We start from the raw sequence: 19,367 nt of genomic DNA, 5'->3' as shown, positions 1-19,367 counted from the left end.
GGAATGGAAAGTGACTTTTTGCAATCATGTGGTCATTACTGAGTTTTCAAATTTGCTGGGATATTGAGTGCAGCACTTTGGCAGCATCTTTTAGGATTTGAAATAGTTCAACTGGAATTCCATCACCTCCACTAGCTTTGTTCATAGTGATGCTTCCTAAGGCTCAAACTTCACACTCCAGGATGTCTGGTTCTAGGTGAGTGATCACATCATCAGGGTTATCTGGGTCATTAAGATCTTTTTTGTACAGTTCTGTATATTCTTGCCACCTCTTAATATCTTTTGCTTTTATTAAGTCCATACCATTTCTGTCCTTTATTGTGCCCATCTTTGCAGGAAATGTTCCCTTGGTATCTCTGATTTTCTTAAAGAGATCCCTAGTCTTCCCCATTCTATTGTTTTCCTCTACTTTTCATTGTTCACTTAGGAAGGCTTTCTTATCTCTCTGTGCTATTCTTTGAAACCCTGCATTCAGAGTTCCAAATGGGATAGTAGTAACAAATGAAATTGTGAGGATTGAGTTATTATATAAAGAGCTTTGAGCAATACTAGGTACATTAGCCATTGTTATTATTTCTGTAGTTATTATATCTCATTCTGCATACATAGAGTGCTTATACAGATGAAAAACAGCAGATAAAGAAAGCAACACACTATTCATTTTAAAAAAAAGTAAAGGAAGTACAGATGACTAAAATAGCCAGAGAGGGTTGATCTTGGCAATAGTCTCTAAAATTCAAATTAAATTGAGGAGATTTGGATGGTGACCGGAAAGACTATTGTCAGGTGGAATAAATTTTGATTTGTTTATATCCAGACTTCTTATACTTGGGAAAGTAAATCTATGAATATTATTCTTTCTAAAGAATGATAAAAGGATAAAAAATAATAGATTATATTAAGATTTAACTAAATTCATTATACTATTTGGAGGAACTGGAAATATCTGAAGAGTATTGATAGATTTTTGAAGGTAGAAATCAATGGGTGTCAGTCTAATAAAATCTGTCACTGCTTCCACTTTTTCTTCATCTGTTTGCCATGAAGTGGTGGGACTGGATGCCATTATCTTCGTTTTTCGAATGTTGAATTTTAAGCCAGCTTTTTCACTCTCCTCTTTCACCTTCATCAACAGGATCTTTAGTTCCTCTTTACTTTCTTCCAGTAGAGTGGTATCATCTTCATATCTGAGGTTGTTTATAATTCTCCTGGCAATCTCCATTCGAAGGCTTTAGCGTAGTCAGTGAAGCAAAAGTAGATGTTTTTCTGGAATTCCCTTGCTTTCTGTATGATCTGGTGTATGTTGTCAGTTTGATGGGGTTCCACTTCCTTTTCTAAATCCAGCTTGTACATCTGGAAGTTCTCAGTTCATATATGCTAAAGCCTAGGTTAAAGGATTTTGAGTATAACCTTACTAGCATGCAAGATGAGCACAGTTGTATGGTAGTTTGTACATACTTTGACACTGACCTTCTTTGAGGTTGGAATGAAAACTGACCTTTTCCAGTCCTATAGCCAGCGCTGTTTTCCAAATTTGTTGACTTATGGAGTGCAGCACTTTAGCAGCAGCATCTTTTAGGATTTGAAATAGCTCAGCTTGAATTCCAACACCTTCACTAGCCTTATTTGTAGTAATGCTTCCTAAGGCCCACTTGACTTCACATCCCAGGATAAGGGACTCTAGGTGAGTAACCAGACCATTGTGGTTATTATCTTCATTAAGACCTTTGTTGTATAGTTCTGTGTATTCTTGTCACCTCTTTTTTATCTCTTTGACTTCTGTTAGATCCTTACCATTTTTGTCCTTTATCGTGCCCATCCTTTCATAAAATGTTCTTTTATATCTCCAGTTTTCTTGAAGAGATCTCTAGTCTTTCCCATTCTATTGTTTTCCTCTACTTCTTTGCACTGTTAACTTAAGGCCTTCTAATCTCTCCTTTCTGTTCTCTGAAACTGTGTTCAGTTGGGTAAGTTTCCCTTTCTCTCTTGATTTTTGCTTCTATTCTTGGGCTCCAAAATCACTGCAGATGGTGACTTCAGCCATGAAATTAAAATATGCTTACTCCTTGGAAGAAAAGTTATGACCAACCTAGACAGCGTATTAAAAAGCAGAAACATTACTTGGCCAACAAAGGCCCGTCTAGTCAAAGCTATGGTTTTTCCAGTAGTCATGTATGGATGTGAGAGTTGGAATTATAAACAAAGCTGAGCACAGAAGAATTGATGCTTTTGAACTGTGGTGTTGGAGAAGACGCTTGAGAGCCCCTTGGATAGACGGAGATCCAACCAGTCCATCCTAAAGAAAATCAGTCTTGAATATTCATTGGAAGATCTGACACTGAAGCTGAAACTCTAATACTTTGGCCACCTGATGCGAAGAACTGACTCATTTGAAAAGACCCTGATGCTGGGAAGGATTGAGGGTGGGAGAAGAAGGAGACGACAGAGGATGAGATGGTTGGATGGCATCACTGACTCAATGGGCATGAGTTTGAGTAAACTCCAGGAGTTGGTGATGGACAGGGAGGCCTGGCACACTAGTCCATGGTGTTGCAAAGAGCTGAATACGACTGAGCGACTGAACTAAACTGAACTTCCCTCAGCTATGTATAAAGCCTCCTCAGACAGCCATTTTGCTTTCTTGTATTTCTTTTTCTTGGGGCTGGTTTTGGTTACAGCCTCCTGTACAGTGTTACAAACCTCTGTCCATAGTTCTTCAGGCATTCTTGTCTCCCAGATCTAATCCCTTGAAACCATTTGTCACTTCCACTGTATGATCATAAAGTATTTGATTTATGTCCTACCTGAATGGCCTAGTGGTTTTCTGTACTTTTTAAAATTTAAGCCTGATTTTTGCAATAGGGAGCTGACGATCTGAGTTAGTCAGGTCCAGGTCTTGTTTTTGCTGACTGTATACATTTGCTCTATCTTTGGCTGCAAAGAATATAATCAGTCTGATTTCGATACTGACCATTTGGTAATGTTCACGTGTAGTTATCTCTTAGGTTGTTGGAAAAGGGTGTTTGCTATGACCAGCACGTTCTCTTGACAAAACTCTGTTTGACTTGCCCTGCTTCATTTTGGGCTCCAAGGCCAAACTTGCCTGGAGAAATGCATGAAAATAGTTAGCACCTAGAAAATGCTAATCTAGGACCTTCCCCTTCCTGCCACTCCTCCCTCCCCTCTCCCATTTTATTAGATAATGATAGGACTTCAGAGATTTTTCTTTAAGGAAGATTTAGCTTGCCATTAGGATGTAAATAATTTTTCAGTTTTGCTGATTATAAAATGTTTCCTTCCTTAAATCACCCACATAGTTTACACTACAACTGTGCATATTCTTCTTTAAGAGCATAATCCTACTCAACAGAAAAATGTGCAGAAGATATAAACAGTTGTTACTAAGTAAAGAAATAGAAAGGACAAAAAGACATGAAGAGGAAAAACTGCCTGTTATTGATATATTTTTAGGGCTAACTGAAATTTTTCATTTTTAGGAAGTAAAAGCTTTGTTTAAAAATGAAAACTGCCCCAAGGTGATAAGCTGTGAGTTTGCGCACAATAGCAACTGGTATATCACTTTCCAGTCAGACACAGATGCACAACAGGTGAGAAGAAAGCTTTTCTTTTGATTTGAACTGCTGGTGGAAAAAGAGAGAGTATGTATTTTAATTGAGAAAAATGTGTGCTTACAGTAATGTTTATCAAGACTTTGGAGAACTTTGTTCACTTTTTTGGTTTTGCTTTCTCATTGGTTTCCTTTTTGATGATCTTCCTAAAGTTTTGTTTCATCATAAGAACCATTTCCTATCAATAAAAAATTAGCACACAGTTTTCAAATTAACATGTACTCAGTAGTTAGTATTTCTGTTACATAGTAGGCCGCAATATATATAACTTCTGATTCTTGGAATTTTGACATAATGATATTAACTCTTAATTGCTACCATGTTTTATATAAAGATAAGTAAAATTACTTTGAAACAAAAATGTATATAATATTTTTAAGTCACTCACAGATTTGTCTTAATTCTTCATCTTAGAAGGCTCTCGGAACCTATTTTAAAATTGATATGTAGTGATATTTTGGGTCTTTTCTGAATTTTGTGCATTTTATCTGTAGTGATCCATAGTAGTCATTACATAATAAATGTTAACTGTAGCTGAGGTCTTACATTTCTGCTTTTTCATTTCCTATCATCTGCATAATGGGGTCACCTTCAGAATTTTTTATAGTTTAGAGATAGTTGGTAATATTAAACCTCTCAATAGAATAATGATTGCTTTAATGAAATATTTGAATGCTAATGAAAGTTCCTTTCTGCTTTGTAACAGGCTTTTAAATACTTAAGAGAAGAAGTTAAGACATTTCAGGGCAAGCCAATCATGGTAAGAAACATTTTTTTAAGTAGTCTAGTTTCAGACAAGAAAGTTTTTGTTGTCTGTTGACAAAGATGAATAACATTTTATAAATCACATAATGAGTTTAAAGAAATTTCTGACTCATATGAAATGCTATTTCAGAAAATCAGTTGATAGAATATCAAAATACTTTCTAAACAGCAATAACTTCTGAAAGTATAACTTCAGACAGCATGAAGTTTTAGTCAGATGCTGATTGACAATGTGTAAGATAATTGTAGATCTCAAAAGTCAGGAGCAGGAATGAGTTTTTAGCAACGAAGGTGGGAAACATTCCCCATTTCCAATCTCATTTCAGTTAACTGCATCTATGCTAATACTCAGCTATTTGTGAGACCTGGAAATTGTCATTGATGATACTTGGCTCACTGTTTACATGTCTAATCTGTTCACTTCAAAATCCACTTCAAAACTTCTTTCAGTCATTATTGCCATTGTTTAGGCTTTTGAGAGATTAGAATAGCCTTTTAACTGTTGTGCCTTCAGCTTTCCCCTCCTTAAAGCCCATCCTCCACATTATTACCAAACCTTCCCTCGAGGCTCATATGGTAAAAGCATCTGCTTACAATGCGGGAGACCTGGGTTCATTCCCTGAGTTGGGAAGATCCACTGGAGAAGGAAATGGCAACCCACTCCAGTATTCTTGCCTGGAAAATCCCATGGACAGAGGAGCCTGGCAGGCTACAGTCCATGGGGTCGCAAAGAGTCGGACATGGCTAAGTGACTTCACTTCACTTGACCATCTAAGATAGAATCCTAAACATGCACTTACTTTGACAAGCTCCACGTTCCCTGGGTAATATGTAATTATTGTTTGTAAATGTGGTGTGTTGTTACTGTTACTGAGCTCTTAACTGTATATCAGTGTCTATTCTAAGCATGGTGTGTGTATAGACTCATTTAATTTTTACAAGAACCTAGTAAGGTGGGTACTCTCCTTTTTACTGGTAAAGAAAGTGAGGCACTAGAGTCACATACCCAGTTCCACATAACTAGTAAGTGAAAGAACCAGAGTGAGAAAAGCTTACATTTATTAAGAGGTTGCATCTCACTTACTGTTCTAAGAACATGACATATTTAAATCTCACTACTACTGTATTATTACTTTCCATGGTGGTATTACTTCTCATATTACGAATGAAGGTATCTGCCAGTTATCATTCTAGTTCCTCTACCTGTAATACTCTTCTCCTTATTTCCTTTCCCTGCTTGAGGCTATTAGGATATTCCCGGAGGTCTTCTAACAACTTCAAAGTTTTATATGTCAGATTTAGGTCTTTGATACATCTGAAATTAACTTCATATATAGTATAAGACAGGGGTCTAATTTCATTTTCCCTTCATTTATAGAAAGGCAGTTGTGTTTGCACTTACTAAGTGCTCTGTCCTTCCACAAGTTGTGTGTAATGTTGTATCTATCCTATATATCTCTAGTTGTTCTAATTACCATAGATTTCTAATATCTTTTTCTCCTTGTACAAAGTCTTCCTCCTTGTGCTTTTTTAGAATTATCTTGAGTATTACTTTTCCATGTGAATTTTAGAATGTTTGTCTAATGGTAACAAACAACCAATAGTAACAAAAACCTTATTGGAATTAATGGGATTACATTTAATTATTTGATTATATTGGGGATATTTGGCAGTTTTACCCTGAATTATTCATTATTGTGGTAACTTTATTATGATATATTTTCTCTATTCAAGTCTGTTTTATTTCTTATTTCAGCAGTAATTTTTACTGCTTTTTTCCCTCTCCTTGGTAACTTAGTGATTTTTTCCAAAAATGTTTTCATTTGTAGCAGCCTTGCTGAACTCCTTAGATCTATTAGTTTGTCGGGCCTTTTGGATTACTTGCTTGATAGATCTTACCAATAAATAATCACTATTTTGATTATTCCGTATACCTCCTGTATCTTATAGCTTATTGCTTTGGCTGAGATCCCAGGTTTAGTGGTAAATTTGTTCCTTTGTTCCTTCCTTTCTTTCACTATAAATGGTTTTCTGCTTTTTCTGCCATTTTGGTTTTCATCTGTGGTTCTTTTGATTATCCATCACATAGTCCATGGGGTTGCAAAGAGTCAGACATGACTGAGTGACGGAACAACAACAACAAAGCAGTGTTCTTGCAGAGACTCACATTAATTTTTATATCATTCATTAAAACCCGATGACCTTACACCCAGAAAGACACATGCAGGAGCAAGAAATTGTATGTTCCAGGCCTTGATGCTATTTTCAGCCATCCATCCTTTGATCTGGGCATGTCGTTTACCCCTAAGGTTTTGGTTTGTTTCTTTGAAGTGTGCATGCTTTTCATTTCTGAAGTTCCCTGGTTCAAAAGCAGTGATCTTGGAGGACAAAGGGATTCGGTGAACAATGCTTGCCCTCCTGTGCTGTGGATAATTTCATTAAGAGGCAGTACTTCCTGTTTTAATTGAGTTTTTATGACTGAGAATTAAGTTTTATTTGGTTTTCATATAAATTGTATATATTATAGAATATATGTATATAGTATATATGTTTACTTCTATATATATTTCTGTTATATATTTACTGTTTCAGAATTTTTAACTGTGAAAGTAATACCTGTATGTGGTAAGAAGGTCAGGTGATTCATAGTAAATTAATTAATTAAATCTCCCTCTCTCAGATTCCTCCAGTCATTTTCCCTGTAGGTAATATGAGAGAGTAATTTTTTCTGCATGCATTTAGAAATCTTCTTTGTGTCTATCTTTATGGGAGTGGAAATGTACAGTGTATACACTTCTGTTGTTTTCTCATAGTAGATCTTCACGATCTTTTCATTCACCATTGTTTCTGTTATACATACAATATTGTTTGCATGTAACATGATTTAATCATTTATCTCCATGGAAAAACATTAAGTTGTTGCTCTGTTTACAGATAATTTGCAATGTATGCTTTCTTAATTTTTTTTTAATTATTGTGGTAAAATATGCAGACATGCAATCTGCCCTTTTTAAGTGTACAGCTCAGTGGCCTTTAGTACATTCACATCGCTGTACAATCGTTACTGGTATTTTTCAGAATAAAAACTCTGAAACAAAGTTCCCAAATATCCCAGCCTCCCAAATAAAAATGCTATACCCATGAAACAATAACTTCCCATTCTTCCCAGCTGCGGGTAACTTCCCTTCTAGTCTCTGTATTTCTGAGTTTACCTATTTTAGATGCCACATACAAATGGAGTTATGTGATATTTTTTCTTTTGTGTCTGGCTTATTTCACTTAGGATAATGTTTTCAAGCTTCATCTATATGGAGCATATATCAGAACTTCATTACTTTTTGTGTATGTGTGTTTTATAATCCATTTCTCTTTTTTTAAGTTTTTTTTTTTTTCAAAAAATTTATTATTGATTGAAGGATAATTGCTTTACAATACTGTGTTGGTTTCTGCCATACAACAACATGAATCAGCCATAGGTATAGAACTTCATTACTTTTTATTTGATGAATAATATTCCACTGTATAAATACCACATTTCTTGTATCCATTATCTATTGAAAGATGCTTGGGTTGCTTCCATCTTTGGATTATTGTAAACAGTGCTGCACAATGTATGTACTGGGAATTACTGGGTAACATGATAATTATATGTTTAACATATTGAGGAGTGCATAAGTGTTTTCCAAAGAAACTGTATCCTTTTACATTCCCACCAGCAATAGAGGAGGATTCAAATTTTTCTACATCCTTGCCAACACTTATTTTTGCTTTTTTGATAAAGCCAATGGGTAAAAGTGGAATCTTATTATGGTTTTGGGTTTCATTTTCCTAGTGACACAAGATATTGGGCATCTTTTCATGGACTTCTTTGACATTTTTATGTCATTTTTGAAGAAATGTGTATTTAGGTCCTTTGACCATTTTTAATTTTATTTTTTAAAACTATTTTTAAATTTATGACTGTTTTGGGTCTTGATTGCAGCACGTGCAATCTTTGTGGCACTACGTGGACTTCTCTTTAGCTGTGGTGTGAGGGCTCAGTAGTTGTGGTGTGCAGGCTTAGTTGCCTGGCAGCGTGTAGGATCTTAGCTTTCCAGTCAGGGATGGAAGCTGCATCTCCTGCACTGGGAGGCAGATTCTTAACCAGTAGACCACCAGGGAGGTCCCTGACCATGTTTTATATTGGGTTATTTTTTTTGTTGTTGATTTGTACCAGATCTCTGTATATTCTGAATATTAACCTCTTGTTAGATATATGATCTGCAAGTATTTTTTCCCATTTTGTAGTTTACCTTTTGACTCTCTTGAAGTGTCCTTTGAGACACAAAAGTTTTTAATTTTTATGAAGTTCAATTAATTTTTTTTATTGTATGTGCTTTTGGTGCCATACATCAAAAATCATCGCCAAATCCAAGATCATGAAATGTTAACCCTATGTTTTCTAACAAGGGTTTTTATAATTTAGCCTTTTCTATTTATTTCTTAAAAATTTATTTATTTTTATTTTTGGCTGCACTGGGTCTTAGTTGCTGCATGTAGGCTTTCACTGTCGTGAACGGGGGCTACTCTCTAGTTGCAGTACTTAGTCTTCTCATTACAGTGGCTTCTTTTGTTCAGAACACAGAATCCAGCATGTGGGGGCTCCAGCAGTTGGGGCACGCAGGCTGTAGAGCACAGGCTCAGTGGTTGTTGCACATGGGCTTAGTTGCCCCGCGCATGTGGCATCTTCCCAGACCGAAGACTGAACCTGTGTCCCCGGCAACTGGCAGGTGGATTCCTAACCACTGGACCAACAGGGAAGTCTCTAGAACTTTTAAAATTGGAGTCAGTCTTCTCAAGCTTTGCCACCACTTTAACAACTAAGTTTATATAATATTTAAATCCTTTCTTATTGTTTCAACAGTCTTCCACCATCTTCATCAGAAGTAGATTCCATCTCAAGAAACCACTTTCTTTCTTCATCCATGAGAAGCAGCTCCTTATTTGTTCAAGTTTTATCATGAAATTGGAGCAATCCAGTTCCATCTTCAGCTCTATTTCTAATTCTAGTTCTCTTGCTGTTTCCACCACATCCACAGTTAACTTCTTCCAGTAAACTTGAGTCTTGAACTGCTCAGTTATCCATGAAAGTTGGAATTAACTTATTCTAAACTCCTGTTCATGTTGGTATTTTGCCTTCTTTTGATGAATAATCTTAATGGCATCTAGAATGGTGAATCCTTTCTAGAACATTTTTAGTTGATTTTGCCCATCTCCATCAAAGAAATCATTATATCTGGCAACTACTCTATAACCTTATGAAATGTATAGTAAAACTTATATAATTAAGTCTTGAAAGCCAAAATTTCCCCTTGATCCATGGGCTACAGAATGGATGTTGTGTTAGCAGGCATGAAAACAACATAAACTCTGTCATATATCTTCCTTAGAGCTCTTGGGTGACCAGTTGCATTATCAGTGGGTAGTAATATTTTGGAAGGAATCTTACTGAGCAGGAGATCTCAGCAGTAAGCCTAAAATATTTAGTAAACCATGTTGTTAACAGTTGTGCTATCTTCTAAGCTTTGTTGTTTCATTGATAGAACATAGGCATAGTTTGGTTCAGTCACTCAGTTGTGTCCACCTCTTTGTGACCTGATGGACTGCAGCACACCAGGCTTCCCTATCCATCACCAACTCCTGGCGCCTCTTCAAACTCATGTCCATCACGTCAGTGATGCTATCCAACCATCTCATCTTCTGTCATCCCCTTCTCCTCCCACCTCCAATCTTTCCCAGCATCAGGGTCTTTTCAAATGAATCATTTCTTTGCATTAGGTGGCCATAGTATTGGAGTTTCAGCTTCAGCATCAGTCCTTCCAGTGAGTATTCAGGACTGATTTCCTTAAGGATGGACTGGTTGGATCTCCTTGCTGTCCAAGGAACTCTCAAGAGTCTTCTCCAACACCACAGTTCAAAAGCATCAATTCTTCTGTGCTTAGCTTTCTTTATAGCCCCAATTCTCACATCCATACATGACTACTGGAAAAACCATAGCTTTGACTAGACAGGCCTTTGTTGGCTAAGGTGTATATGTTAATCTGTATATATGTGTAAATGTGTATACGTTAATCCCAAGCTCTGCTTTTAAATGTGTCTCTGTTTTTAAATATGCTGTCTAGGTTGGTCATAGCTTTTCTTCCAAGGAGCAGCAAGCATCTTTTAATTTCATGGCTGCAGTCACCATCTGCAGTGATTTTGGAGCCCCAAAAAATAAAGTCTGTCACTGTTTCCACTGTTTGCCCATCTATTTCCCGTGAAGTGATGGGATTGGATGCCATGATCTTAGTTTTCTGAATGTTGAGTTTTAAGCCAGCGTTTTCACTTTAATCAAGAGGCTCTTTAGTTCTTCTTCGCCATAGTGGGTTTACATAATTCTGAAGGGTCAAAGGGTTTTTGGAATGGTTAATGTGCATTGGCTTCAGGTTTAGTCACTGACTGCACCGGCCCCTACCAAGAGTCAGCCTGTCCTTCTAAGCTTTGGAATCTTGAAGCCAGGCGTTGGCTTATCTTCTCTAGCTGTGAAAGTCCTAAGGTATTTGAAAGTTTATTACTTATTTTAGCTAGATATTCTGGATAACTTGGTGCGGCTTCTACATCAGCCCTTGATCCTTCACCTCGCACTTCGATGTTATAGAGATAGCTTCTTTCATTAACCTCATGAACCAGTCTCTGCTGTCTTCAAACTTTCTTTTGTAGCTTCTACATCTCTCTCAGCTTTCACAGAATTGAAGGGAATTAGGGTCTTGCTCTGGATTTGGCTTTTGCTTGAGGGAATGTTGTGACTGGTTTGATCATCTATCCAGATCACTGAAACTTTTCCACATCAGCAATTAGGCTGTTTGGCTTTCTTATCATTTGTGTGAACTCTTTTATTTCAAGGACTTTCTTTGCATGCACAACTTGACTTAATTGTTTGGCACAAGAAGCCTAGCTTTCGGCCTTTCTTGGCTTTCAGCATGCCTTCCTCACTAAACTTGTTCCGAGGGACTTCCCTGGAGGTCCAGTGGCTAAGACGTCATGCTCCCAGTGCAGGGGCCCAGGTTCTATTCCTGATCAGGAAACTAGATTCCACATGCCACAACTAAGAGTTTGCATGCCACAAGTAAAACCAGGAACAACCAAATAAATAATTTAAAAACCATTTCTAGTTTTTTATTTAAAGTAAGAGAGCTGTGACTCTTCCTTTCACTTGAATATTTAGAGGCTAGTTTAGGATTATTAACTGACCTAGTTTCAATATTGTTGTATCTCAGGGAGTAGGGTGATCCAGGGAGAGATTGAGAACAGGAAAACTCCATTGGTAGCGTAGCCAGAACACACACATATTTATTGATTTAGTTTGTCGCCTGATATTAGTGTGGTTTGTGGTATCCCAAAACAGTTAGAATAGTAACATCAAGGATCACAGATCACCATAACAAGTTTAACAATAATGACAAAATGAGAAATACTGGAAGAATTACCAAAATGTCATGCAGAGACACTCACCACAATTAGAGAAAGCCCACTTGTAGCAGTGAAGACCCAGTGCAACCAAAAATAAATATTTTTAAAAAACTGGACCTTTATTTTATATACTTGAAGCTAATATAATATTATGAATCAACTCTTAACAATGTGAGCAAATGCTGATGGGAAAATTGTACCAATTGACTTGCTCAGTGCAGGCCTGACATAAACCCTTAGTTTGCAAACATAGTACAAAACAGAAACAAAACCATAATATTTGGGAAGCACAATAAAGCAAAGTGCAATAAAAGTATAGTATGCCTGTACTGCAACTTGATTATCTAGTTACTTGTTCTTACACATCTTTGTTCCTTGGTTACATCATTTTTAGTGGACTGTCCTTTTAAATCTGTTTTCTATCTTTGATAAATGTGGTGATGGGACTTCCTGGTGGTCCAGTGGTTAAGACTTTATGCTTCCACTGGAGGGCACAGGTTTGATCCCTGGTTGGTGAACTGAGGTCCCACATGCCATACAGCATGACCGAAAAAGCAAACAAAAAAGCCTCAGGTAGGAAATGCCTTGATGGTTTAGTGGTTGGAACTTCATGCTTCCATTGCAGGGGGCACGGGTTCAATCCCTGGTTGGGGAACTAATATCCCACAAGCTGCAGGCAGTGTCCATAATAATATAAATTAAAATTTATTATTTGTGTGTGTGTATGTGTATATATATACACACACACTCAAACTTTCTGTTTTTAAAATTAATCTATTACTTTTGGTTGTACTGGGTCTTTGTTGCTGCAAGTGGGCTTTCTCTAGCTGCAGTGAGCGGGGGCTACTTTTCATTGTGGTGCATGAGGTTCTGATTGCTGTGGCTTCTCTTATTGGGGAGCACAGGCTCTAGGCCCACAGGCTGCAGTAGTTGACTGCATGCCAGCTCAGAAGCTGTGGCACACAGGCTTCTAATTGCTCCATGGCATGTGGAATCTTCCCAGACCAGGAATCCAACCTGTGTACTCTGCTTTAGCAGGCAGATTCTTTACCACTGTGTAACCAAGGAAGTTAGCTCTGTGTGTGTGTGTGTGTGTGTGTGTATATACATAGAGCGTTAAAATACATATAAAATTTACCGTCTTAACTATTCTCATTTCATTTAATAGTTCAGTAATAGTAAACACATTGTCTTTGTTGTACAGCCATCACCACCATCCATTCATAACTCTTTTCTTCTTGTAAAATTGAAACTTTCTGCCTGTTAATAACTCCCCATTTTCCCCTCCTCCAGCCCCTGACAACCCCCTCAGCCTATATTTGATTACTTACCTCATATAAATAAATCATATAGTATGTCTCCTTGTGATTGGCTTATTTCACTTAATATTGTGTCTTCAAGGTCCATCCATGTAGCATATTGAAAATTTTCCTCCTTTCTAAGGTTGATACATATTGCAGTGTATTTATATAACAGAATTTGCTTATCCATTCGTCTGTTGATAGACACTTGGGTTTGCTTCCATGTTTTAGCTCGTGTGAGTAATGCTGTTATGAATCATGGGTGTACAAATACCTCTTCAAGACTCTGCTTTGAGTTCTTGTGTATATATACCCAAAAGTGGAATTGCTGGATCATATGGTAATTCTACTTTCAACTTTTTGAGGGCCCCCCACAGTAGCTGTACCATTTTATACTCCTGCCAGCAGTGCACAGGGTTCCAGTTTCTCTGTATCCTCTCCAGCACTTCACTGTTTTCTGTTTCTTGTCAGTGGATGTGACGTGGAATTGCTTTGTGGTTTCAGTTTCTGTTCCTTCAGGAATTAGTGATGTTGAGCATCTTTTCAAGTGCTTATTGTCCATTTGTGTATCTTTAAAGAAATGTATATTCAGGTTCTCAGCCCACTTTTTAGTTGGCTAGTTATATTCTTAAGCATAGTTTTAACACAGTCTTTGTCCTCTCTATTTCATGCAAATTAGTAGCTAGATCTAGAGGCTTAATCAGAATTGGACTTGATTTTGGAGCAGCAGAGAGAACAAAAACACATAGTGTCATTGTGTCTCTGGTGTACTAGCTGTTGCTGATCGTTGACTAGATACATTAATTCATTAAGGGTTGCTATCTGTTGCTATTTCTGTTCTATATTTTTTCCATTTGTTAGTCAAAATACTTTCCCTCATATTCATTACCCTTAGTAATAGGTTATATATATGATGTATGATAAATGCCTGGTTCTAGCTTTTATTACCAATTTTCAAAATAATGTGTTGGTTCCCTTGTTATTTAGTCACTAAGTCCTGTCAAACTCTATTGCAACCCCATGGACTGTAGCCTGCCAGGCTCCTCTGTCCATGGGATTTCCCAGGCAAGAATACTAGAGTGGGTTGCCATTTCCTTCTCCAGAGAATCTTCCCAACCCAGGAATTGAACCTGAGTCTCCTGCATTGCAGGCAGATTCTTTACTGTCTGCACCACCAGGGAAGCCCCTTCAAAATGACCTTCAAAAACAACCGTTCAGCTATTTTTGGTTTTTGAATATTTAAACATATTTGGTGTATTTATTGTCCTTACTGATGAAGTGTAGCCTCTTTGAGTCCTTTTGTTAGGGTAGTTTTCAATGTTCCTTGCTTTCTAATGGGACAATCTTCCAGGCTCTTATGCATTTTCTGTCAAAAGGCTCTGGAGTCACGAGGTTACTTTTATTTATTTCCCTTTTTAAGGGTTGAACTGTTTTGAATGCCCATCATCAGTGTATCAGAGTATGTGTTTTGCCACAGCTTTTTCAGTAGAGTATGTTGTTAGATTTTTAGGCTTTTGCCAATTTTATAAGTGGGAAATATTAATTCCATTCTAATTGCATTTCTCTGTGAGCAAGGTCTAAAATCTTTCCACATAAGAGCCACTTGCCTTTTTTTCCCCTTGTTTTGATAAGTTGCCGTTATTTTTAATATTTTGACTTTTATGATTTTACTTTGTTTATTGTATTAATTGTATTTTCTGTGTAAAAGTTTTTAAAAGTAAAATGTTTAAAATTAAATATATTTGTGAAAGTATACACTTAATCCTTTGTGATTATATATTCTTTGTGTTCTTCTTGCTTTTAGGCAAGGATAAAAGCCATCAATACATTTTTTGCTAAGAATGGTTATCGATTAATGGATTCTAGTATGTATAGTCAGCCCATTCAAACTCAAGCACAGTATGCCTCACCGGTCTTTATGCAGCCTGTATATAATCCTCACCAACAGTACTCTGTCTATAGTATTGTGCCTCAGTCTTGGTCTCCAAATCCCGCACCTTACTTTGAAACACCACTGGTAAGTGAGATCCTTAGAGAATATATGGTTTTTCACTGAAGCTGAAATTTGAAGAAATCAGAGTTAGAGTTCTTGTTTTATTTTGTTTTGTATTGATGGTGGTTACTTTATAGGCTTTAAATGGTGATAAGTATATTTAATACCCCAAATCAATTTAAACATTAAAATTTTCTTTTAGGCTCCCTTTCCCAATGGTAGTTTTGTGAATGGCTTTAATTCACCAGGATCTTATAAAACAAATGCTGCCGCCGCCGCTGCCGCTGCTGCTGCCGCTGCCGCTGTAAATATGGGTCGACCATTCCAAAAAAATCGGTAAGGTAAAATATGATAGCTGGAATTTATTGTACACAATTTCTGGTAGTTCTTACAGTCAGTATGTTAATAGCAATGCTTATTTTCTAACATAATAAAAAGGTCCCACACCCCCCCCCCCCAAAAAAAGTGTATGTTAACAATTAATCAACACACTTTTACCTCAGAGTTGATAATGCATATGAAAAGAATTTGGGACTGAGATTATACACCAGTATATATTGACTTTTTTTTTTTTCTTTTAATAAAAACGAGAACAGAAAAAATTTTGTGGTAACAATATAAAATCTGGTTTCTAGGTACCATTTAATGTGTTAAATAATGTTTTGTAGAATGAGTTTTTTGATGGTAGAAATGTTAACGGGTTTGAGTAATAAAACTTGGGAGAGTGAGTTATTTATCGTTTTTAAGGATTGACTTGATTTCCACAAACTATGCTGTGCTGAGTCACTCAGTCATGTCCAACTCCTTGCAACCCCAAGGACTGTAGCCCGTCAGGCTCCTCTGTCCATGGGGATTCTCCAGGCAAGAATACTGGAGTGGGTTGCCATGCCCTCCTCCAGGGGATCGTCCCAACCCAGGGATCGAACCCAGCTCTTCTACATTGTGGGTGGATTCTTTACTGTCTGAGCCACCATGGAAGCCCGTTCATTACTGAGTCATGTCTAAAGTTCTGTTTTAAGGCCTTGGTTTGTTATATCACTATTAATTTTCATAACCCTGTAGATACAGTATTGTGTCTATTTAAAAGAAGAAATTTGAGAAATAAAAATGTTATATATCATGTCCAAAAGCATGTAGCCAGTAGCTTGCAGAGCCAAGATTTGAGTCCAGGCAGTTTGATTCCAAAGCCTACACCTAAACCATAGTATTCTGAATAAATTGTTAAGAACTCCAGAATCTCAGTTGAGATTATCAACTGGTAATCTCAGTAATTTGGTATATAATATGAGTTTTGCTGGAGTGTAAGTAACCAAAGGAGAAGGGGCTCAGATTTATTTAGTTGTTTAGATTTATTTAGTAGTTCACATGTATTATTTCTCTGCCTTGTGAGCCTCCTATGTTGTTTTTTGTGTTCAGTTATTTCTGTTCAGTAATTTTTTTTTTCTTGCCAGAATGAGAATTCTCTTACTTGGTTCTTTTTGGCAAGGAGACCACATGTGGGGTATGTTTTTCCAAAATAGCTTTTAGGAACTTAATTCTTTTTTATAAGGTTTTTCTGAAACATGCTTCACTGAAGAAACAAGCCTTCCAGTATTGGAAAAAAAAAAAAAAACTCAGTAGATTCTAGAAGCATTCATATATACCACTGTCTAATAGATTTTGTACTCAATTTTAACTGACACGTTTGGTTTAAACATTGGAAGATCTTTGTTGTTGTTCACACTAGGAAGCTTGTAGAATCTTAGTTCCCCAATCAGGTATTGAACTTGGGCCCATAGCACTGATAGTGCCAAGTCCTAACCACTGAGACCACCAGAGAATTCCCTGAAGGTCACTTTTAAATGTTTGGAAATTTTTACTGTATATACACATTCATAAAGACTTCCCTGGTGGCTCAGACGGTAAAGTGTCTCTACAATGCAGGAGACCTGGGTTCGATCCCTGGGTGAATTGTTCTATGAAGTTTCAAATGAGAACTCTTCATATTGTAAGAATGAAGGATTCATTATAAACAAAAGATTATTTGTGCTCTTATAAATGACTGTTAGTTTGATACAGTAATAAGAACAAAATTCAGGTAATTGCTAGGACATATATGTAGAAGTTCAATGAGCCTTAAAACACACACTGTCCTCTAACCTCCATCCTGTTAATAAAAAATTAATTACCATATACACATAGAGATAGTGATGTTTAAGTCTGGAAAGACCTTTGTTATAGTGTCGTTTTATTCATTTTACAGATGAAGAAACTGAAAGTTGAGGGGGATTGTTATCTTACTAGGGTTACATGGCTTTTTATTAATTAGCAAACCTGAGATTAGTATATTTCTTTTTCTTCTACTATAGCTAGTAAAGTTTTTTTTTTTCTTGAAAATAATTCCATTAATACAAATGACAGTTTATACTTCCCTTATGAGGAGATAGATTTCTTATGATTAGAAAGTTACTTTGTAGAAATATGTATCTGTTGATTTCACTTTTCTTTGAAGGGGTGAATTTTGCTTTAAGCAGTTAAATGAAATAGACATCTTGGTTATATGATAGACTAAAAACAGTTTTCAGTAACAACAAAAAGTGTTTGCAGATGTTTACCTTAAAAATACGTTATGTGGGTTTATGGTATTCCTTTATTGTCACTTGATGTTTTTATCTGCTTTGCTTTCTTGGCAGAAGAGGTAAATTTGCAATAAGAAACCCAAGAATGACAGTCAAGTCATTCTTGCTTACAAGGAGATGTATGTGTGGTTTTGGAGATACAGATTTAGTATGATTTTCCTTGTTACTCAAGTCTATTTGTGTATAGTTTTATCCATATATTTGACCAACGTAGATAGTTACTAATTTTTAGTCACAGAAATAATACACAGATACTTCCTTATAAAAATGTAGATGTTGGAGATGAACTAGAGCCTGTTGACTACAAACCCAAATCTTGATTTCCATCTTACTTCTAAGAAGTGACTACTGCCAAGCCTTTATTTTTATATAAGTCATTGGTCAAGCAGCAGTTTATAATACTAACCTTGTAACAGCCCAGTGATGATCATAGGACTAACTTTCAGAAATCTGGGCAATTTTCTTCCTTTAATACTTTATCTTTCTGTCACATTCCTTCTCGTCTTTTATCACATTTCTTTTATCATCCTTTCTTCCTTTGCCTGGACTTCGATTGTAAGTCCCTCTCTGTGAAGGGAAAGATTATGAGATCTGGGGGCTTTTTAAACCTAGTAACTTGTCTTATTGGGTGTCTTGATACAGTGAGAAGATTTTGGTGATAGTTTCTGAACAGATACATAAACAGCATATGTACCTCCTGAGGTCATTTTCAGATCTGTTGGATAATATAAATGTTTTGAAAATTAGTTTGTGTTAGTTGACACTGAATTTCATTGCTATTCAGAATCTATTTTGTATCATATAAGTAATTTTCTGGAAAAGTATCATATGTGAGACTTAGCTAAAATTTATAGCCTGGTATTTATGCTTGTTTTAGTAGTAGTACCTTTATTTGTTACATTTTCTAAAGAGTTAGTAGGGTAGCTGAATAACTATGAAAATAGACTAAAAAAATGGAATGTATAAACTGCAGGGAAGGGGCTAAATGAAAATCTAGTACTTCCTTTTTTAATCTGCTGTAGAGCCAAGATCCTCAGTTACTTGAGCTTACTTGAAATATTCTCACTTTTTAAAAAATAAACTTTATTCATTTAGTTTAATTTTGACTGTAGTGGGTCTTTCTTGCGGCCCCAAGCTTTCTCTAGTTGTGGCACATGTGGCCTGCAGGCTCTGGAGCACGTGGGCTAAATAGTTGTAATGGCTTGCAGGCTTAGTTGTCCCATAGCTTATAGCATCTTAGTTCCCCAACCAGGGATTGAACCCCTGTCCCCTGCATTGGAAGGTGGATTTTTTTTTTCTAATTTTATTTTTAATTGGAGGATAATACTTTCAGTCCCCTGAAGAGCCTTTTTAGACTCTTCCTCCAATTCCCTCATATGATAGTTTAATGCTAGAGATTATTGTATGTCTGTTTATTCTAGTTCTTACTCTCTTTGGGGGTTTTATTGCCCTATTGAGAATATATGGCATAGATTCAATAAGCTTCTAGTCTGGCTGATTTAGATATGTCAAAACTGTATCTTGTGCTAAAGAAGTTAGCTGAAATCCTAGGTATATCCTGAATTTTGAGGTG

General features: G+C 36.5%; 1 protein-coding gene across 6 annotated transcripts in view; it reads left to right on the top strand.

The window, feature by feature from the left end:
• LARP4 (La ribonucleoprotein 4) overlaps window positions 1-19,367 on the top strand; it is a 69,335-nt gene that overhangs the window by 36,934 nt on the left and 13,034 nt on the right. For all 6 annotated transcript variants that reach the window (XM_012174304.4, XM_004006358.6, XM_012174305.5 and 3 more), the window contains 4 exons: window positions 3,498-3,608; window positions 4,336-4,389; window positions 14,988-15,200; window positions 15,379-15,512. In XM_012174304.4, coding sequence (XP_012029694.1) covers window positions 3,498-3,608; window positions 4,336-4,389; window positions 14,988-15,200; window positions 15,379-15,512 — 512 coding nt within the window. The remainder of the gene's footprint in view (window positions 1-3,497; window positions 3,609-4,335; window positions 4,390-14,987; window positions 15,201-15,378; window positions 15,513-19,367) is intronic.

The sequence above is a fragment of the Ovis aries genome, chromosome 3, assembly GCF_016772045.2.
Source record: "Ovis aries strain OAR_USU_Benz2616 breed Rambouillet chromosome 3, ARS-UI_Ramb_v3.0, whole genome shotgun sequence".
Taxonomy (NCBI): Eukaryota; Metazoa; Chordata; class Mammalia; order Artiodactyla; family Bovidae; genus Ovis; species Ovis aries.
This window is presented reverse-complemented; position numbering and strand designations above follow the sequence as displayed.